This window comes from Volvox carteri (assembly GCF_000143455.1).
Source record: "Volvox carteri f. nagariensis unplaced genomic scaffold VOLCAscaffold_11, whole genome shotgun sequence".
Classification (NCBI taxonomy): Eukaryota; Viridiplantae; Chlorophyta; class Chlorophyceae; order Chlamydomonadales; family Volvocaceae; genus Volvox; species Volvox carteri.
In genome coordinates, this window is record NW_003307554.1 from 1,671,505 (window position 1) to 1,689,717 (window position 18,213).

Genomic DNA, 18,213 nt, shown 5'->3' on the forward strand with positions numbered 1-18,213 from the left:
GGGTTGGCGTCTCCATAACTGCCTAGCCAAAACCTAGTTTCATTGCCTAACGCTGCTATGGTGTGAAGATATGGTCTAGTTGATGGACTAAGTTTCGCATGCTGATCGGTGGCGATGGCTGATCTGTCTCTTACGGATGTCGGGTGACTGGTCTAGTTGGCAGGACCCAAACCGCCGTCGATTGTACGGTGTAATCAACTTTCAATAAATAGTCCATGGCCTCAAGGCTTTGACGGAACCCCCGCACTCGTGCGGCACTTGTAACTTGTACCATTGCCTTTCCTGATTGTAGCATGGTACTCCTGTACGACACGATGGGAGAGATGCTGTTCTTGTACCTCAGGCGGGCTGCACGCGAAAGGGTTGGCCATCCGGAGTTGCACAAGTACAAGGCGCCTTGCTGAAGCCTGGAGCCAGAACCCCCTTCATGGAGTCATTACAATTTCCTTTCCATGTCTTACCCCTGTGTGTGTAAGTATACCACAGGGCAGTGCATAGCATAGTCGTGCCTATAACCCAATCCTTATAATCTGAGCGAGCGCGCCTATAACGTTGTCATAAACTCGCACGAGTAGCTTCTTGGACAATGGCCTCACCGTATGCGTCCCCAGCACGCAGCCGTTCATGCAACAAAGGACGTGCGCCAAGCCCCCCTATCGACACCCCTTATCGACAATGATGCCGCGTCGCGCCGTTATTTGAAATCTAACTTCCTTATCTGCTCCGCAGCCTGCTCCCGCAGGCCGGCTGCGAGGTCTTCATAACTTGCACCCGTCAGGCCGCTACCTTTGGTCCAACTGCCGGGTTTTCCGCGATACAGGCGTCAAACCACTCGACCCGCTTCACATCCTCCAGGAACTGAACCGCCCAAGGCGCGCCCTTGGCTGCCTCAGCCTTCTTAACAGCCGCCGCAAGCGCGGCGGCCTGCTCCCTGCGCACCTGCTCCGCGGATTTGCCGAGGTGCTTGTCCAGGAGAGTGGTGGCATCAGCCTTAAGGGCCTCCAGCTCAGCAATAGCCTGCACGCAGTCACGAGGACATTTTGAACTCCGAAAATAATGTAGAAAATGACGCCTTGGTTGAAACACCGACCTAAGGCCTAGCCCCTGCCAGCCCTAATAAGGGCTCAAGTGAAAAACATGTCTCTAGGTTGCGCAATATTAAGCATTACGGGCAGCGATGGCGTCAGAACTCAGACGAAAAACTTATGCCAGCCAAGCAAATCACCCCCATATCCGTCATCAACGAAAACAGCTACTCACGTCCTTGACAGCAGCGTGCTGCTGGTAGCGCGCGTACTCCTTGACGACGGCCTGCACATGTCAGACAGTTTTTTTCGCATTTTTAGTTGCAACGTCTGCAATGGGTGCAGCGAACAAGTGGGCTGATACATGTGCGAAAGGAGCACAGTCAATCCTTTTTCTATGGTTGCTACGCTCGCACCTAAAAGCTACCACCCATGCTTGAATGTTGCACACCACGTGTTTGGTAGGGCGTGCCTTGAATACGACTATCAAGGAAGTTACCACATACGCACGACACGAACATGGGTAAAGGGTTGTGACTGTGCGCCTCACAAACGCTGTAGGTGCGATTCCCTTACCATTACGGGCTTACATTAGGCCTGCTGAAATCCCGGAACCTAACCCACATTAACATTTCTATTCCACAACTTACGTCGTCTGTGACGCCCTTCTTCACGTCCACGAGCAGCTTTGCGGGGATGCCGTGTGCGGCGGCGATTGCCTGGACAATGCGGCGAGGAGAAAGAGCTCAGCTCATTTGTCACGGGCATGAGACCTTGGTAGACCCATTTTAAAGGGTTCGGCGAGAATTTTGCAGCGTGGCCAAACCCCCTAAAGCGACTTCTCCCCTCCAGAAGAGGACCACACCGAAAATATCCAACTTCAAGCAACTTCATTGTCTCGTACACAGTTCGGCCAACGGCATGCCTGACTCTCTACCTGCCTTCTACACCAAAAAGGGGTCAGCACCTCACCCAATTTGTCAGTTTACCGAACTGCACACCCTGCGCACTGCGCTGTAACTGTACTTCCGCCCATGCAAACTTACAAGGACTCCGACCCTCGTACATACTTGTATCCAACTCTTTTTGCCCATGTCCCTGCCAAACCAGCTTCGTTGTCCTGATACGCAGAGATCCTCCGGCGGACGTCTAAGGAGTCCCGTGACAGCATGCAACACTAACTCATGATGGACCTTTCTCCTGGTTTCCTGGTTTGCCCTTTCTTAGGGTTATACCAAGTCTCGCGCGTCCAGATCACTAGTGATGGCCATTGCCAACCCAACGCTTTCCCGGTCTTTAAGGTTTTTCCCTGCTCGTTCATTTGCGTTTTCTGTTCAAGAGCAGTGTCTTACCTCAACCTTCTTGGCAAACTCTTTGTAACCGGGCGATCCCCCATCCAGCGTCAGCGTCGAGTTGGTCGAGTTCTCAATCTGCTGCACTGCCTCCAGCAGGGCCGCGTACAGCTCCGGGCTCATGAGCGACTGGCTCTTTGTCAGCAGCTCCTTGACGCTGTCCGCAGTTGCCGCCGTGTCAGCTAGACGCTTGGAAACCTCGGTGGCAGGGTCCTCAAAACCAGCCTGGCGCCATAGGACATATGATGGATGCTTGTAGACAAAATGCCCCCAGGGACAATAAGGCTGTTGCCATGTAGGATAAGGCTCGTTCATTAAGGCAGAAAATTGAGAGAACTCGCTCCATCCATAAAACGCCGTGCTTGTGAATGAGAGACATACACGTTGGAAAGTGACCGACACTCATACAACAGTGATAGGACCGGTGGGGCCCCGGCGCTTTGCTAATTCTAAGATGTTATAAACCCCGATAGCGCTGGGCGCTGCGCCGGTTCGATTCCCACTGGCTCTTGTCCAGGGTTTGAAAAGCCGGGATGAGGCATTAGGGGACGCCCTGCGCGAGAGCGTGTCGCTCACGCGAGGGCGTTGGAAAGTGACCGACACTCATATACCATTGAATGGTGACAGTAGAAACATGACCCGAGGGATTCCGGCGCTTTGCAGATCCTAATAGATACAGGGAAACACACTGCCACAGATCGGGCGTGCTGCGCAAGGCAGCTCAGGCAGGAATGGGACAAGCGCGTGAACCCTTACCACTGTTTGTCCCTTTTCGCCCTGGTGCGCCTCGGAAGCGCCATGATTATAGAACCAATAGAGACGTGCTGTCCTGCTATGCACCTTGTCGCCCTCCCAAAACCCTATATGCACCTATCGTAGTAATAACCTCTGCTAGGAGTCACTTCACTATGCCCGATGACAATAGGCTGCTCCAAACACCCACACGCAAAACCCCCGGGAACTCAAACTCCATACCTTCTTCCCAAGAGTTCGCAGCTCAGCAGCATAACGCTTCACAGGCGCGATGTTCGAGCTACTGTATCCCAGCGGCACGCTGATGTTCTGCATACAGATAACCAGTCGGCGTTGATGGAGCGCAGCGTTCACCCGGTGCCTGACAACAGGCCATCCGCACCTGGAGACCGTACTCGACAATAGCGGCTGCCTTATACTTCTTCTCAATTTTGCTGGTTAGCTCAAGCGAGCCGTCGGCAGTGCTGGACTCCAGCTTTGCGCCCTTGTAAAGCGAAGTAAGATAAGCCTTAACCGAAGCCTCAGCATCCGGATCAGGATTGCTCAGATTGTAGAGCACGTCCTTCTTCGAGGGCGCAGCACCTGCAACAATCAAGTGCGCCATGCGTCCACGAATAAAGCTTAAAACAAGCACTCGGAGCTTCCGGAGGATAATACCTGCACCTGTTGCAAACGCCCGGGCAGCAACCTCTTGCAGACTGCCGGCGCAAGACCGCGACAGGACACCCTACAGCATATCGAGGACGTGGCACATAATGAGACCCTTTTCCAGCAAGATTAGGGAGCCTGACAACTATACTTCATAGGGAACTAAAACGTACCAGGCTACGCAGCACTAGACCGTTCATCGTGACGGCGGGTCCCAAACGATCAGGTCCGGTCCCGATGAGCGGGTTAGCCCCGGTAAATGCAGCTTCGAGCAAAACGCTATCTACTAACTGTGCAGTATCGTAAGATGGACCAGAGACCAAAAGGTACCAACACGAACTGTACGGGGTTCCGACACTAGGTTATGAATGCGCCCTTCATGCTTCAGCGGTGTCCAATCAGTGAAACATTTTAGGGTTGATACAGCGTGCAAGTCTTAACTTGTCAAGTTGGTAAGATTAGGTATACCTGCTGTGGGCATTTACTACTTTCCTCCTTCCGGGCCTGAGTGCATGCCCTAGTGTGCATCAACATGTACTCAAAGTCGGCAGTCTTAGCGCACTTTTGCTCCTCCTAGGCATCCTCTGTTCCCTGAAGCCCCTTCAAACCCTGCGCCAAAACCGTTCGCACAGCTCGTCTGGTAGAAACATACGTTCCTCCAATGTGCGAACCTTCATCGCAAGAACACATCTCCGCCACACAGTAAATCACAGGAGGGTGTTGCGGGTATTACATCTACGACCCAACACACACATGCCCAACCGTCCGGCGTGCTTCCCTCTCGGTCTCCTCCTCGCCAGCTGTACATCGCAACGCAACACCTGGCCGCGTAGCATCCGAACCGACAGCAAATCGCACGACCAGTCCTCCCGTTGCTATTCCTGCAGACCTTTCGCCCAACAGGTTCACAGCCCTGCCAGGTCGTGACACCCGCCAAAATACCAGCCGAAGCCCCGAGTAAAAGAGAACGCCCCATGGATAATCTGCGCGCCGCAGCCGCCTTCCCCACTGCATCTGTCTAAGCTCGGATCCTCCGTCATAAACTTTTTAGATTTTAGAAACATAAAGAACTTGAGCCGTGTGCGACGCGAGTTGCATGCACGGATCTTCAGGTGTTCACAGCCCTAAGCCACCACGATTTCGCAGGGCGCAGACCTCTGCACCCGTCTGCCCATCCGCACGCTTCTTCTGCCCGGGCACTCATGGCGCTAGCAGCTGGGGGTTGCCCTCCCAGAACTCGTCCCGAATGATGTCCACATAGAGCACTGTGGGAACGGATCGTTCCCGCAGCACGGGTGTGCCGTCCTCTTTTTGCTTCACCTCCACAAGCGCCTTCTGCCGAGTAACTACCGAGCCCTGGTGCCATAGCCACGGGCCAAGGGTTGGAATGCAAGGAAATACGAAGGAGTACTTGGTTAAGACGGGGAACGAGAGTTCAGACAGAAGGGAAATCGAGAGAGTTCAGGCACGTCAGGACGCGACTGAGGGTACAGGGACCGGGGCAAAAGCAGGCTCTGGCTGCGGCTGGGCAAAACAGTTACCTTGCAAGCATCGCCCGAATGTAGCCTTCAGAGAGCAGTGTCCGTTCGCCTTTGGAATATCCATAAAACAAAAGAGTTGTGGGACAGTGGACGACACAGTGCGCCGCGGCCGAGGCTCGGCCGTCGTGACCGAGGCAGTGACGTTGCTCGGCTGCGAGCGGCCCAGGATGAGGCCCCCACGCAACTCGAGGTGGGACACACACACACACACACACACACACACACACACACACACACACACACAATCACACACATACATACACATCAGACACACATCTCACACACACGCGCGCGCGCGTACACACTCACACTCACCGCTCACACACAACCGCTCACCGCTCACACACAGTCACTACTCAACCACACTCACCACTGCCTCCTCATAGCTCAGTTCAGTAAACACCACACAAAACACACAGATAGTCTCCTACTATAAACACAGAGAACTGAACACACTATTACTTGTCCCCCAGGCGGAATGGGAAGAGGGCACCCTCACCTTCTTGAACTGCTCCGGGAGGTGCGCGTAATTGATGCCGAACTCCCGGAAGAGCAGCTCATTCTTGAAGGCCGCCTGGGTGCCCTGGGGAAGGGGGAGAGGTGGGGGGCATGAAGCAACGCCAGCAAGCCAGCATCGGTCAGGTTGTGTGGGCACGAGCGTGTCCTCCTCGGGCAATGAGCACCGGCATCCCCTTCACTACAAAGCACTGTGCTGAAAAGCTGCCAAATGCCACCGCGGCTGACGGATCAATACCTACGGTGCCTCGCTGATGCTCCCTGACGCCCATGCGCAGCCAGAAGGGGAAAAAGGGCCTGCAGCGTTGCCTCCTATATACGCAACTTAGCGGATCAGTCCTTTGCGAAAGGCGCGCACCTTGAGCGTGTCCTGCGCCTCCGCTGGCGTCTTACCGCTCTTGACCAGCGCCCAGAAGCATGTATTATACTGCAGTACGGAATTGGGAGCTACATGCGGTTGGCTGATAAAGTAGGACAGCCCGTAAAGAGGTCAAAAATAAACTAAAGGCCGTCGTGCGGGGAGTTTGGGAAACCTGACAAGTCCAGGATGCTCGGGAATCGAGCTTACGCACGTGCTTAGGCAATAAAAAAAGCAGCGGCACAACGCACGGATGCCGTGTCGTCACAACTGACGCCGCACGGGGTGTCTGTGGGGATGGGAGGCATTGATGACTGACGCTGAGCCGCCACTGCCGCTGCTCAGTCCCGCCCCTTACCCCGCTCGGGTTCCCCTTGTTTTATAGTTTCTTCGTTCCTTGTCCGTAACGTGCCCTCGTGCGGCCCTTATACCAAACCCTAAGTTCTGTAGTTCTGGCAAAGTCAACAACATACCGTGCAGAGCATTTAGTTCCTGACATTATTTAGAGAGTGTTCCTGGCCTTGTTTAGAGAGTGTAGCGATGTGCTCAGTCTTACCATAATCTCGCACCTGGTTATTGATGTGCGTGTCTGCCTGTCGCCACGCTAGGTAGTCGCGCAGGTTCGAATCCAGCGGGTAGCAAACCGCACGTCCGTCGAACATCGGTGAGGCACGCAACGGTGTGTCAGGCAGGTGTGCGGGCCAGCGGGCCACATAGTTGGCCGTAAAGCAGCTCACGATCAGGGACACCAGCTTGGCGGCGCGGCGGCCTGGAGCACGACAACACGTTTGGGAGCCACCATGTGCAGAAGTTAAACGAGGCATCTGCCGAGCTCCAGATGGGTGGGATGAGAGACGTGGAAGTCTCCGCCGCCAATCCCTTCGAATGCATTGTGGTGAACAGATGGATACGTTAGATTGCAACAAGGTAAAATCGACATGTTTTTTTTAAGAGCCGCAGGAGGAGGCAGGAGGACTCTGGGAAGAGTTCTATTATTGGCTTACCGTACATGTCCGTATTGCGGGCCAGCACAAAACTGTACTCGTCGCTTTCGCCATACGCTAGTCGGATGTCGGGGAACTCGTTCATGACTTCCTGTACCGCAGCGGGACGAACGGAAAAGTGCGCATTTTCCACCCTCCTGACCCCCATCATAATGCAACACGTGGGCATCTCCCAGCTGTAGGCCCCACTCCCGGCCCTGCCCCAGTGGACGCTGCCCAAGCCCACCACCGCCCAGGGGCCGCTAAAAGATCTGGACACTCCGGGCAAGATTCACTGGCCGGGTCGATGCCGCTGCCCATCCGCCCTCCCCTCTAATCGGCACTATATTTCCCATGAACCGGCCCAAAATGATGGTCGTGGAATGGTGGCCACCTGGCCGCTGCTGCCGCAACGACATCACGCAGCACCACGCAATCAATCTTCCATGGCCCCTTAGCGCACCCGCGCACACTCGTCCATGAGGTCCAGAGCCCGCTTGTCATTGGGCTTTTCAAAGCCGTGGAGGTCACTGAACCTGGGCAGGACCGTGGGGTGGCGGCAACAAATGACTATGAGAATAACTATAGTAGGCTATAGTCCTAGCTTCATGTCAGCGGTGCCCGGCGGCGAAAGCGTTGTAGGGGCCCCTTCAACGGTTATGCCCTCACCCAAGCACATCCCCCAACCCGTCTGCGGTCTTACTTGGTGAAACCCCTGCCGTCGAGGCGGATAACTATCCAGCAGCCCGGCAGAAGTGTGTCGTCCAGCTCGTATTGCTTCACGTATTCGTACTTTGAACTGGCCATGCTACCCCGCCGCGCGCGCCGCGCACGGCTGCTGGCGGCGCCTACGGGTGCGGCCGGGTGGGTGAAGGTGGGTGCAGTTTCGGGAATATTGGGTTCAACGGGCGTAGGTTCTACGGCATGGGATGTGATGGATGGACGTTCGGTAGAGCGGCAGCAGCAGGAGCGGCTAGCTGAGGGGCAAGGCCAGCAGGAGCCCGCTCTAACAGGTAGCTGCGGCTGCCAAACACGAAATGGATTGTTTCCAAGTCGCAGCTTATTTGCTGGTCGCGTTAAATCAAAGAACTTGCAGCCCCTAGTATAGCTGCTGAGTTGCGTGGAAGCCACAGCACGGTATGCTATGCGACAGTTAACACCACCATGAGGACATAACCACATGCTGGCATCATGGATTGTAAAGGCTATATATGTTGATCACTTGAGAACCTAATGAGAGACTTGGGAGGTCGCGTGTTTCAGGGTTGTGGTTGCGGAGCCCGAAATGTAAATTTGGTCCCGAACGAGGAGGACCAGCGCCATTCTTTGATGGATTTCGTTATCGGTGTTGAGCTGTCAGGTTTTTGATATTATGATCATTCTGTAGGTTCTACCCTGCGATGCCGGCATGAGCAGCGCGGCCGGACAGCAGATCAGCTGCACGGCGAAGCCTATGGTAGAGTCAGTTCAGCACAATTGCGATGTTACAATTCATGTGTGGATGTACATGGGGAAGCGGAACGCCGAGCCATTTCCTGCCAATATCCGCCCACAGGCCAGCGAACATTCGGGTCAGCGGGTCGCATGGTGCTGACGCAACAACTTCTCGAACCCAAATTCAGGCGTTGAATGTTGTCGCGACCGCTTATCGTGCGGGTCGTTCGTCATTCCCAGCCGCCAGCCCTTGTCCTAGCCGTGATCAGGACCACAACAGCACCTCAGGCGTCGACCTAAATGATTTATATGCCCATCCAGCGACGCCACCTGCTCGAGACCCCATGGCGGTGGCGTCAGCCGAGCGCTACCCCCATCATTCCGACAGTCATTCGCGCCTGTCTGCTCGCCTCGTGCTGCTCGCCGCGGACAACGCTGCGTGTCTAACGTCATCGCAACTCTATGACATAGTTTACGCGATCCGACGCGCAGCCGACGAGCCTGATTGCGGGTTGCAGCTGCCGCCGGTTGCCGTCGAGCGACTTATCCGGGAGTTGCGACGCCGGCGACAGCTGGCAGCCTTACTGGATCTGCCGGACAGCGTGTTCCGCTTGCCGTATAAAGGACCTCTGAGCCATAAGCCCCCGGAGGCCTCTCGGCCGGTTTGCGCAGCTGCCACTGCCGCAGCCAGCACCGTTGCCAATGACGCCGTCGCTGCCACAGCGGAAGAAGCAGGTGATTCCACGGGGTCTGAATCAGCAACTCAGTCCGAGCTCCGACAGGTTCATGACACGGATTTGGCAGCGCCCTCCGAAGGCAGCGTTCCCTTAGCTCGTTCTGCGGCTTCATCTTGCACCGGCAACACTGGTGCCGCCAGCGCCGCTGGCGACTCTGGTCGCCGCCCCCGGGCCGCTGCCAGCGCAGACCCCACCGCCGCCGCCGCAACCGACATATCCACTTCTCCAGCTTCCGCCAGTCGCACTGCCCGCCGCACCATCTTGGGAAGACCTGCAGAGCCGGAGGCGGACCTGGCGGATGTGGTGACCAGGCAGCCGGCCGGTCCCCGGACCGCGGCTTTTGCTGTCGGCTTGCATGCTGGGCAGCAGGGCCAGGCGCAGCCTCAACGGCCGCCGTCTCTAGGAGCAGTGGAAGCACCAGCATCAAAAAAACTCCGCACCAGCGCAAGACAAGCCGCGATCACACCACTGCCGTCGCCAGCAGCGGAAGAGCAGCACGTGCATACCGCTCCCGGCAGCTTGCTCCGGCCCCAAACATCGAAGCGGCGGGTCCGACAACCAGGGCAATTAAAGCTGCGACAGCTTGGAGATGCGGTGGTGGCGGCAGGGAGCCCATCCGCAGCAGTGGCACTGCCGCTGGTGCAGGCAGGGCAGCAGGATACATGCCCTCCGCGTTCTCCTGGGGATGTAGACGGGGGCGCCAGGACGCACCTGCAGCGGCGGCCGATTCAGGACGTGCAGCAGCAGCAGCAGGAAGGGGATGATGCGGACCGGGACGCGGACCTCCAACGTTTCTTCGAGGAGCTGCACAACGTGGGGGCGGGGCTACCTGCACAGGAGGCCCTGGCCGCCTTGGAGACGTGCGCTGTGGCAGGTGCGTTACCGCCGCGGGCGACCTATGAGGCGTTGCTGCGTAGCGTACGGCGTGCGGCGGCGGCAGCTGCGGCAATGGCAAAATCTGTCAGGGCGGCAACGGCGGTGTCGCTACCACCAAAAGACCCCGATCGAACCGGTGCCGCTCGGAGCGGCGAACTAGCCGGGGTTCGCTATCCTGGTCCAAGCGGTGGCACCGGAAGCATAAGCACCTGCGCTTCAGTTGGCGTATTGCATGTGACGCATTCGTTGCCGTCAGCGCCGGCGCGGACACGGCCGCCACTTCTGTCCCCAACGCGTATCGTTGCGGTCTTGCATGGCCTCACGCGCTTGGGTCAGCGCCTTAGCCAACCGCTATGGCGAGATCTTCTATCGTACCTGCTGTCGTACCCTGATCCGCTGCCGCAACGCCGAGAGAAAGGTGGCAATTCCGCCGCCGCCGCCGCAGCAGCAGCAGCGTGGCGGCCGCACGTGGCGACACTGAACTCCTACGACTTGGTCGACCTGGCGACGGCCATGGCCACTGCGGGCTGTAACCCAAGTACGCAGTTTCTAGAAGCACACGCGGCGGCGGTAATGCGCTGGGCTCGGCAGCTGACGGGCCGCCAGGCGGCGCGCCTGCTCTGGTCGTATGCTTCCCTAAATTTCCGCCCGCCAGCAGCCGTGCAGGCCGCCCTCGCGGCGACGCTCCTCGCGGAGACGGATGTGGAGCCTGGGGAGCTGGCGCAGGGAGTTTCGGCGCTGGCGCTGCTTGCAGCGGCAGCGGCGTCGTCAGGAGGAAGCCTGGGTACGGCGGCGACGGCGGTTGCTCGCCGCAGCCGGGCCGTCTGGGCGGCTGGCGCCCCGTCCATTGGCGTAAGTCGTAACCACGGCCTGATGTCCCTTGTCCTCGACGCAGCGATGGCGTGTAAACAGCGGCACGACGCCTTGTACAAGGCTGCGCTCGAGCCTGGTACGGCATGCGATGGTTCCAGAGCGGCTGCCGCTGGGCAACCTTATCCACCGGGCGGTCCCTGGTCCTTGATGTCCTTCGGGAACGACCCGCTGATCAGCAGCGGCAGTAGCGCCGACGGCAGTGACGGCTCCGGCGGCAGTAGCCGAGCACGAGTGGTAGAGGTGGTGCCCGGTGCCGTAGCGGCGAAAGGATGCTCACGCAGGGACTGGGCGGCGGTCAGAGGACAGGGAGGCGGCGGCGGCGCCCTCGACGGAGCTGGCGCTGCGGCTGTAGCTGTTGCCCAGCTACCGCTGCTTGAGGAGCAACACGGTTTTATGTCGTGGCTGATGGAGGTGTTGTGTCCGCAGGGGCAAGCTGCCGCCGCGCACGGGGGAGCGCACGGTGGCAGCACGGTCCGCGGTGTCGCGATGATGGTATCAGCGACTACCGCCGGCGACAGCAAAACCGTTGGCGGCGTCGTCCGGTTACTGCCGCCGCTGCCAGGGCCGCTGAGTGCCGCCGGCCTCGCTGTCACTTGCCGACTGGTGCTCTTGCTACTGCACTGTAACTCGGGCACTGCGATTGCGGATGAGGCGTGGGCGCAGCACCTCCTGCGTCAAACCACGTCGCTGGCGCCGTCGCTGCGTCCCGCGGATCTGGTCCCCGTCATGCAGCTCGTTTGCCACTTGTACGGCATGTTTCCGGCGCTGCTCGCGGATGGCGACGCCGCAGAGGACGCCACGGTGCCGTGGCAGCCGGGGCCCAGAGGCAGCGCAGCCTTGCAGACGCTTGTCGTCAGTGCATGCTCGTCCATGGAGTGTTTGTCGTACGGTCAGGTGGTTGCGATGTACGGCAGCGTCTCTGCCCTGGCCGCTGAACCCCAGATTCTTGGGCGACTTGGCGATGGGCGCATGGTGGTGGGTCCCTCCGCCAAGCCTTCAGCCGCAAGCCCAATGAGCCCCGATGCCGTACTGCTTGCCCGTGCCGCTGCTCGCGGCCGCTCTGTAACCGCCACTGCTGGCATCAGCACCTCAGGTAGCAGTAGCGGCCCCGTAGTCGCCGTCAGCAACCCCAGCTGCAGCAGCACCAGTCGTACAGCATGTACGGCTGTAGTGGCGTGTTGTGATGACGGCTTGGAGGATCCCGCCCGCTGGCTGCTGTCACTGCTGCGGGATCCTGAGGGAGATCATCATCGGACCGCGGGCGGCGAGCTGGATGCGGCTGTGCCTCCGCCACGCGCGGCTGTGCGTAATGCGGATGTGGGCAGCAGCACGCGGGTGGCTGGTGAGCCAACGGCCGGCAGCTGTGGCGCCGCCATTGGCAGCAGCAACGCTGCTGCTATAGCCACTGCGGCCGTCGCTGCAGCACTGCCTACCTCCAAGCCGGCATCAGACTCAAAATCTGCTGTAATCCAACCACAGGAGGTAGCGGCAGTAGCAGCAGCGAAGGACCGGGAGTCTACGACGCCCGCCGCGGAAGCAGATGCGTCAGCTGTTGAGACTGCTGCTGCTGCTGCAGCAGCCGCCGCGCCGAGAAATGCGATGCCAACTGTTAGCGATTTCACGGCCGGCGCTGAGCCAGCGGCTGCCTCCAGCGGGCGGGTGACTGCTGCAGCCAGCCCTGCATCCATCAGCAATTCGGGACCTTCCGCAGGCAGCGCCGCTCCCGCACCGCGAGCAGGAGGCCTCACTTTCCCCTGGCCGATTCCTAGCCATCGGTCCCAGCGCATGCCTGAACTCCTGGCTCCGCCACGGCGGCGGCTTCAGGGCGCCGCCGACGCTGTCGCCGTACACAAGGCTGTCGCCGCCAGTGCTGGAGCAGCACCGGCCCAGTCAGGACCGCTCGAAGCTGCGCATGCAAACTCGCAAAGCCCGGCCTCTACCGCTGCTTTTTCCGACAGGGCAGCCGTGGCAGCTGCAGCCGCCAGTGCCAATGGCGCCCTGCAGGCCCTGATCGGTGTACTACGCAGTTGTGCTGAGGCCCGTGAGCCGTTGCCGGCATGGGCGCTCCTGGCGATGCAGACCGCCTGGCGGCAGCATCTGCAGCTACAGCCGCAGGCCCAGCTGCGTCCGCCAGAGGTCGACGGCTGCGCACCGCCGCCGCCGCCAAGCACTGCTGATGCACGTGTGGTGGCGGAGCTGCTGCTTGCCGTCGCGGCGGCGGTGCCGTGGCGAGCCGCGGCCCGCAGTGCGGCCCTCCTGGAGCTGGCGGCGGTGCTCGGGGCTGGCGGCCAAGGGGCCTTGCGCAAGCTATCCCCAGTGCAGCTAACTAGCTGCGTCCATGCTGTGGCGCTGGCGGCGAGCGGACGTGACGGTGACGCCAGTAGCGCCTGTGACGACGGCGGTGCTGATGCAGCTGCCGGTGCCAGGCGCGTGGGCCGAGCGGCGGCGGCGAAGCGGGCGGCAGCACTGATAGCGGCGATGGAGCCGTTGCTGGATGAGGTCCACCGCCGAATAGCGACATATAGCGACACGACCGCAGCAGAGGCTCTGCCGCCGCCATGTGTCGCGGTCGTTTGTCGCGCACTGTCATACTTGTCGTACACATCCGTATGGCCTTCGCGGCTCCGTCGCCGCGAAGCCGCCGTCGCTGCGGCCGCCCGTGCACGGCTGGCTGCGGCGCCACCAGGAAGCCCCTCCTCTCCATCCTCCGTATGCCTCCGCCGCGCCATTGCGTCTCACATGCCGCCACTGTCGGCGCAAGCGCCGCCGCCGCCGTCGGCGATTCAGTACGGCATCTGGGTCCTGCGCCACCTCGATCTACAGGTAGGGCCCACCTGGCTGGAGCGCCTTGCCGCTGGCTCGCCACGCTACCTACGCCGAATGCACCCGCGCGCAACGGTTGACTGGCTCGCTGCATGTGCGGCCCGCAGCCACGTTCCGCCTCGGCCCGCTTTGCGCATGGCCTGGCTGCATCTGCAACACACCTGGCGGTTTCTGGGTTGGCAGGAGTTGTACGAGGTAGTCTGGAATGCCGTCCAGCTGCGCCTTAGACCGCCAAGGTACCTGCTGGCGGCCGCTTGCGAGTCCGTAGCAGACGCCGCGGCGGCGACGGCGGCGGCGGTGTCATCGTCGGCGGTGGGCGGATCCAGTGCGCTGCACGGCAGTGTTCCTGACGAAGTATCGACGAGCGCTGTCGCCGCCGACGCCGCCGCAGCGGAGACTGGCAGCAAAACGGCTGGAAACGTTGGGATACGGGGACGGGGGGCGGCGGACACCAGGTGCGGCAGCAGCAGTCGGCACGGAGGGCGATCAGCGCGGCACACTGCGTCGGTTGCAGCGCGGCTGCTGTGGGCGGTCCAGTTCGACGAACGCTACACACCCACGCGGCGCGCCACGGCGGCGCTGTGCGCCGTGCTGGTACAGGCATGGGGCAGCCTGACGGCCGGTGAGCAGTCCGCGGCGCTGTGGGCGCTCGCACGCTTGCCGCCGCTCAGCGGCTCTGAGCGGGCGGTCCATGAGTCGGGACTTGGCGGCGTGGTTGTACGGCACTTTGTCAGGTACAGCACCGGGGCTTTGGAGCGAGCAGTGACCCGCGACTGCCCAGGGAAGATGAAGGCGGAGGCGGTGCAGGCGACCGGCAATACGATTGCGGCTCTCGGCCCTGCGGACGACGTCCGCGGCTGTGGCAGTGGTGACGATGCAGCGTCGGCAGCAGACCTGGCGCGCACGGTCTATGCGCTGGCCCGGCTTCGTCAGTCGCTGCCGCAGCCCCTGGCTGCACAGCTGTGCGGGCGCCTTGTGGCAATGACGGCGATGCCAAGGACGGTAGGGCCTGCTGCGGAAGGGACGCTAGAGGCCGTGCCCGCTGCTGCCGCCTATGGCCTCGCGGACGGCCTCACGGAGGCCTCGTTCGGCGGCGGTCTGCGCCCGAAGGAGGTTGTACAGGCGTTGTACGGTGCTTCCCGGCTGCTGCTAGGTCATTCGCCTGGCGCCACCGGCGACGCGAGCACCGCCGCCGTAGTGCGGCCGCTGCTGCGCGCCGCGCTCTCTACCGACCCCTCGGTCCTAGACGCCCGCAGCCTGGCTGACGCCCTGGGCACCCTCTCCCGCTTCCGCCGTGCGCTGGCGCGCCACCGCCCTCGCCCGCGCCTCCAGACCCTGTACCAATCACCACAGCAGGATCCAACTTCAAAGTCGAATCAGGGCCTGGATCCAGACCTCGGCCCAGATTGGAACCCCAGGCCAGAAGATGCTGGCACTGCGGCTGTTAGCGGCAGCGCAGGTGCTTGGAGCAATGATCCGTGGGTCATCAGCGCGCTGGCGTGCGCCGGCGAGCTCTTCGTGCGCTCCGCTTTGCGGGGCCTGGGGGACCGGCCTGTGCCTGCTTGGTGTGTGCTGGAGATCCTGCAGGCAGCTGGCTTTCTAGGCGCGCCCGTGGGGCCGCAGCTGGCGGCTGCTGCCGCGCGGCTGCTGTCCCTGCACCTGCCGAGCATGCCGCCTGCACGGCTTGCCGACGTGCTAACGTGCTGCGCCGCGCAGCCATCGCCACTGCCTGCGGATCTAGCCTGGGAGGCGCTGCAGCAGCTGGTGCGGGTGGAGACGCGGCTAGCGACTGCAGCCGCAGACGGCAGTGGCGAAATTGAGTCAGGCAACGGCCGCGGCGGCGGCGCCGCTGCCCCATGGCCGCCGTTACAGCCTGACGAGCTAGCTCGGGCTGTACTGGCAGCGGCGCAGGCGGTAGACTCGCTTGTTGCTTGGCGCCGCGTGGGGCATCCACGACCCGAAGGAGGGCTTGTTGGGCGGCGCGTGACACATGATGACTCGCGTGGGTGCTCACCCGGTGCGGAATCAGCGCCGGGTCTGGCGGCGAGCTGGACGGAGGTGAGGGAGGTGTGGCTGCCACCGCCATTGCAGCTGAGCCGGCTGCTGGCAGCGGCCGTGGCGGAGCTGGCCTGTCGACCAGCAGACCCACGGGTCGCAGCCATGTCGCCCGACCAGCTGTCCATGCTGGTACAAGGCGTGGTAGCAGCGGGCGCGGCGCCGGGGGCCGCCTGGCTGGAGTGGGTGTGCGAGCTGATGCGAGTGCGCCTGGAAGAAGCCAGCCAGCATGGGCTGTTGCGCATGTGCGGAGCGTTGGAGGTGGCGGAGATGTGGCCTGGCCAGGCGTGGGCACAGGCGTGCCTTGAGCAGGTGAAGGATGTTTAGGTTACGAAGGTCTCCCGGTCAACTGAAGACGGGTTTTGGAAGTACGGGAGTACGGATAAGTCTTCAGGAGCATAGCGTTCCGCCCCGTGGCGTTGCGTGATGAGATGCAAATGTACTGCAAAGCGCTGAGGGCTAGCTGTAGTAAAACTTCGATAAGCCCAGTACAAAAACTATACACATGTGCCGCACGGTTGCGACAGCTAACGATGTCGTATTGCTGTTCAGGCGTCCAAGCTCGTAAAGGCGCTCCGCATGCCCAAGACTTCCGAGCGACAAATCCAGGCGAAGCTGCTGCGGCTACGCGCGCTCGGCGCCGCCGCCGCCGCCGCCTCGCATCACATCCCCGACGCCACGCCACCACCTTTCGCGGCGGCCGTTGGCGCCGCCAACGGAGGACCCGCTGCGGACGTCCCTGTGCTGGGGCCTGGGCTGTCGCGGTCGTACAGGACTGCAGGCCCCAAGACCGGCGAGCGTGCAGCACGCCCGGCGGCCGTGGTGACTCCCTCGCCGTCGCCACATTACGAAAATAGCGGCGACACATTTAGTGGGGGGGGAGCGCAGGAAGGGCAGTCCGTCTCCGCCCCGTGGCTTCCTGAGCTGATAGACACGGAGGCGCGGCGGGCGCTACAGCTTGTGTACGGCATGCATGGCGCGTTTACCGCCGCCACACGAGCCGCTCTGCGGATCGGCGGAGCGGATGAAGAGGGACATGCGGCAATTGGCGGCCTCGAAGGCGCGGCTGAGCACGCGATTTGGGTTCCGGATGAGGAGCTACGGCAGAATCAGGCACTGCAGCAGCTACGACTTGCGGATGCGCCATGGGACATGGCACCCCACGTCGATATTGTGCCGCCATCTGCAGCCGATAGGCGTCACGCCGCTCACTTTCGGGCTGTGGAAGGCAATTTGGACGCGGATGTGGGCGCGTGCGCGAGAGCGGATGGGTTGAAGTCGTTGGCTTCATCTGGCACAGAAGGTCAGCAGCAGCAGCAGCGCCAGCGTCAGGCGCCGGACGCGTTCTCACGGCTGCTGCTTGTCTACAGATTGACGGAAACCCGGGTGGACCGAGTCATGGGGCTGACGCGGAAAGTGGCGGCCTTGCAGTCCGCCAACGCACTACATGCCCTTCGGACCAACAAGCCGCTATCGCTGCCGCCGCAACAGCAACAGCAGCAGCAGCATTTGCTGCTGCAGTCCGAGCTGGGGCTTGGGTCATTGGCAGTGCCGGGGCAGGCGCGGCGTATGGATGGGATGGTCGGGACGGAGTCTGGTTGGCGTGATGACGGCGGCGACGTGGTGGATGAGAAGTTGGCTTTAGTGCGTGCTCAGGCCACGGAGAGCACGGCGTTAACGTGCTGGAACATGGGGAATGTGGGAAAAGGTGGTTTGGGGAACGGGATGTCACGGCTGCTGGTGCCGAGCCGCAGTGGCGCGCCGGTACGGGTGTCGGCCGAGATGCTTTCGCCACTCGCGGCATACCTCCAACAACAACAGCAGCAGCAGCAGTACCAGACGCAACGGGGGACAATGCCCCTAGGGCTGGGGTGCTTTTCGGAAGGGGAGCCGCGGCACGGGCGTGCACGGGTGCACGCTGGTGCACGAGGGGAGGAGCAAGGTCACCAGCGGCATAGCGGTGATGGCGGCGTGGGAGAATGGCGCCGGGGCGACGCCAGTCCAGATTGGAGTGGCTTGCTTGCCTGCTTGGTGCACGTCAAGTACTGCGGCTTGTTGCACACTTTCAACAAGATGTAGGAACAGATTTGTAATGAAGAGGTGGTTGTCGGAGGTTAAGCAGGAGGCAGGCTAGTGACTGTGGTTCTTCGGACCAACCCAGAGGTTTGTCGCGTCCGTGTCGTGCGCATCTAAAGACGTGTTTTGTGTTTTACCGACACCGTTGTACCAGTACTATGTT

At 61.0% G+C, this 18,213-nt stretch overlaps 3 protein-coding genes across 3 annotated transcripts; 1 reads left to right on the plus strand and 2 right to left on the minus strand.

Moving 5' to 3' along the window:
• Positions 1-413: 413 nt before the first annotated feature.
• On the minus strand, positions 414-4,068 carry asa4 (mitochondrial F1F0 ATP synthase associated protein). The gene is made up of 8 exons (XM_002948823.1): positions 3,952-4,068; positions 3,513-3,857; positions 3,353-3,439; positions 2,378-2,602; positions 1,998-2,174; positions 1,676-1,744; positions 1,261-1,311; positions 414-1,017 (listed from the first exon to the last, which is right to left on the minus strand). Exons 1-8 carry the CDS (start codon positions 3,976-3,978, stop codon positions 775-777), a joined length of 1,224 nt encoding a protein of 407 aa, XP_002948869.1. The 5' UTR covers positions 3,979-4,068; the 3' UTR covers positions 414-774.
• A 910-nt stretch (positions 4,069-4,978) lies between these two features.
• On the minus strand, positions 4,979-7,983 carry VOLCADRAFT_58584 (uncharacterized protein; the record flags this gene model as incomplete). The annotated part of the gene is made up of 7 exons (XM_002948824.1): positions 4,979-5,134; positions 5,819-5,902; positions 6,194-6,262; positions 6,763-6,962; positions 7,198-7,288; positions 7,640-7,712; positions 7,880-7,983. 7 exons carry the CDS (start codon positions 7,981-7,983, stop codon positions 4,979-4,981), a joined length of 777 nt encoding a protein of 258 aa, XP_002948870.1.
• A 565-nt stretch (positions 7,984-8,548) lies between these two features.
• Positions 8,549-18,053, plus strand: VOLCADRAFT_89175 (uncharacterized protein; the record flags this gene model as incomplete). Its single annotated transcript, XM_002948688.1, has 3 exons — positions 8,549-8,559; positions 8,732-16,286; positions 16,527-18,053. 3 exons carry the CDS (start codon positions 8,549-8,551, stop codon positions 18,051-18,053), a joined length of 9,093 nt encoding a protein of 3,030 aa, XP_002948734.1.
• Between the last annotated feature and the right edge of the window lie 160 nt (positions 18,054-18,213).

Bases quoted from the DNA above. Each gene is read 5' to 3' on its own strand.
- asa4 (XM_002948823.1), bottom strand. From the start codon at position 3,978: ATGAACGGTCTAGTGCTGCGTAGCCTG. The intron at 3,858-3,951 runs GTACGTTTTAGT...GATATGCTGTAG, and splicing joins GTCTAGTGCTGCGTAGCCTG to GGTGTCCTGTCGCGGTCTTG. The intron at 3,440-3,512 runs GTGCGGATGGCC...ATCTGTATGCAG, and splicing joins TTGTCGAGTACGGTCTCCAG to AACATCAGCGTGCCGCTGGG.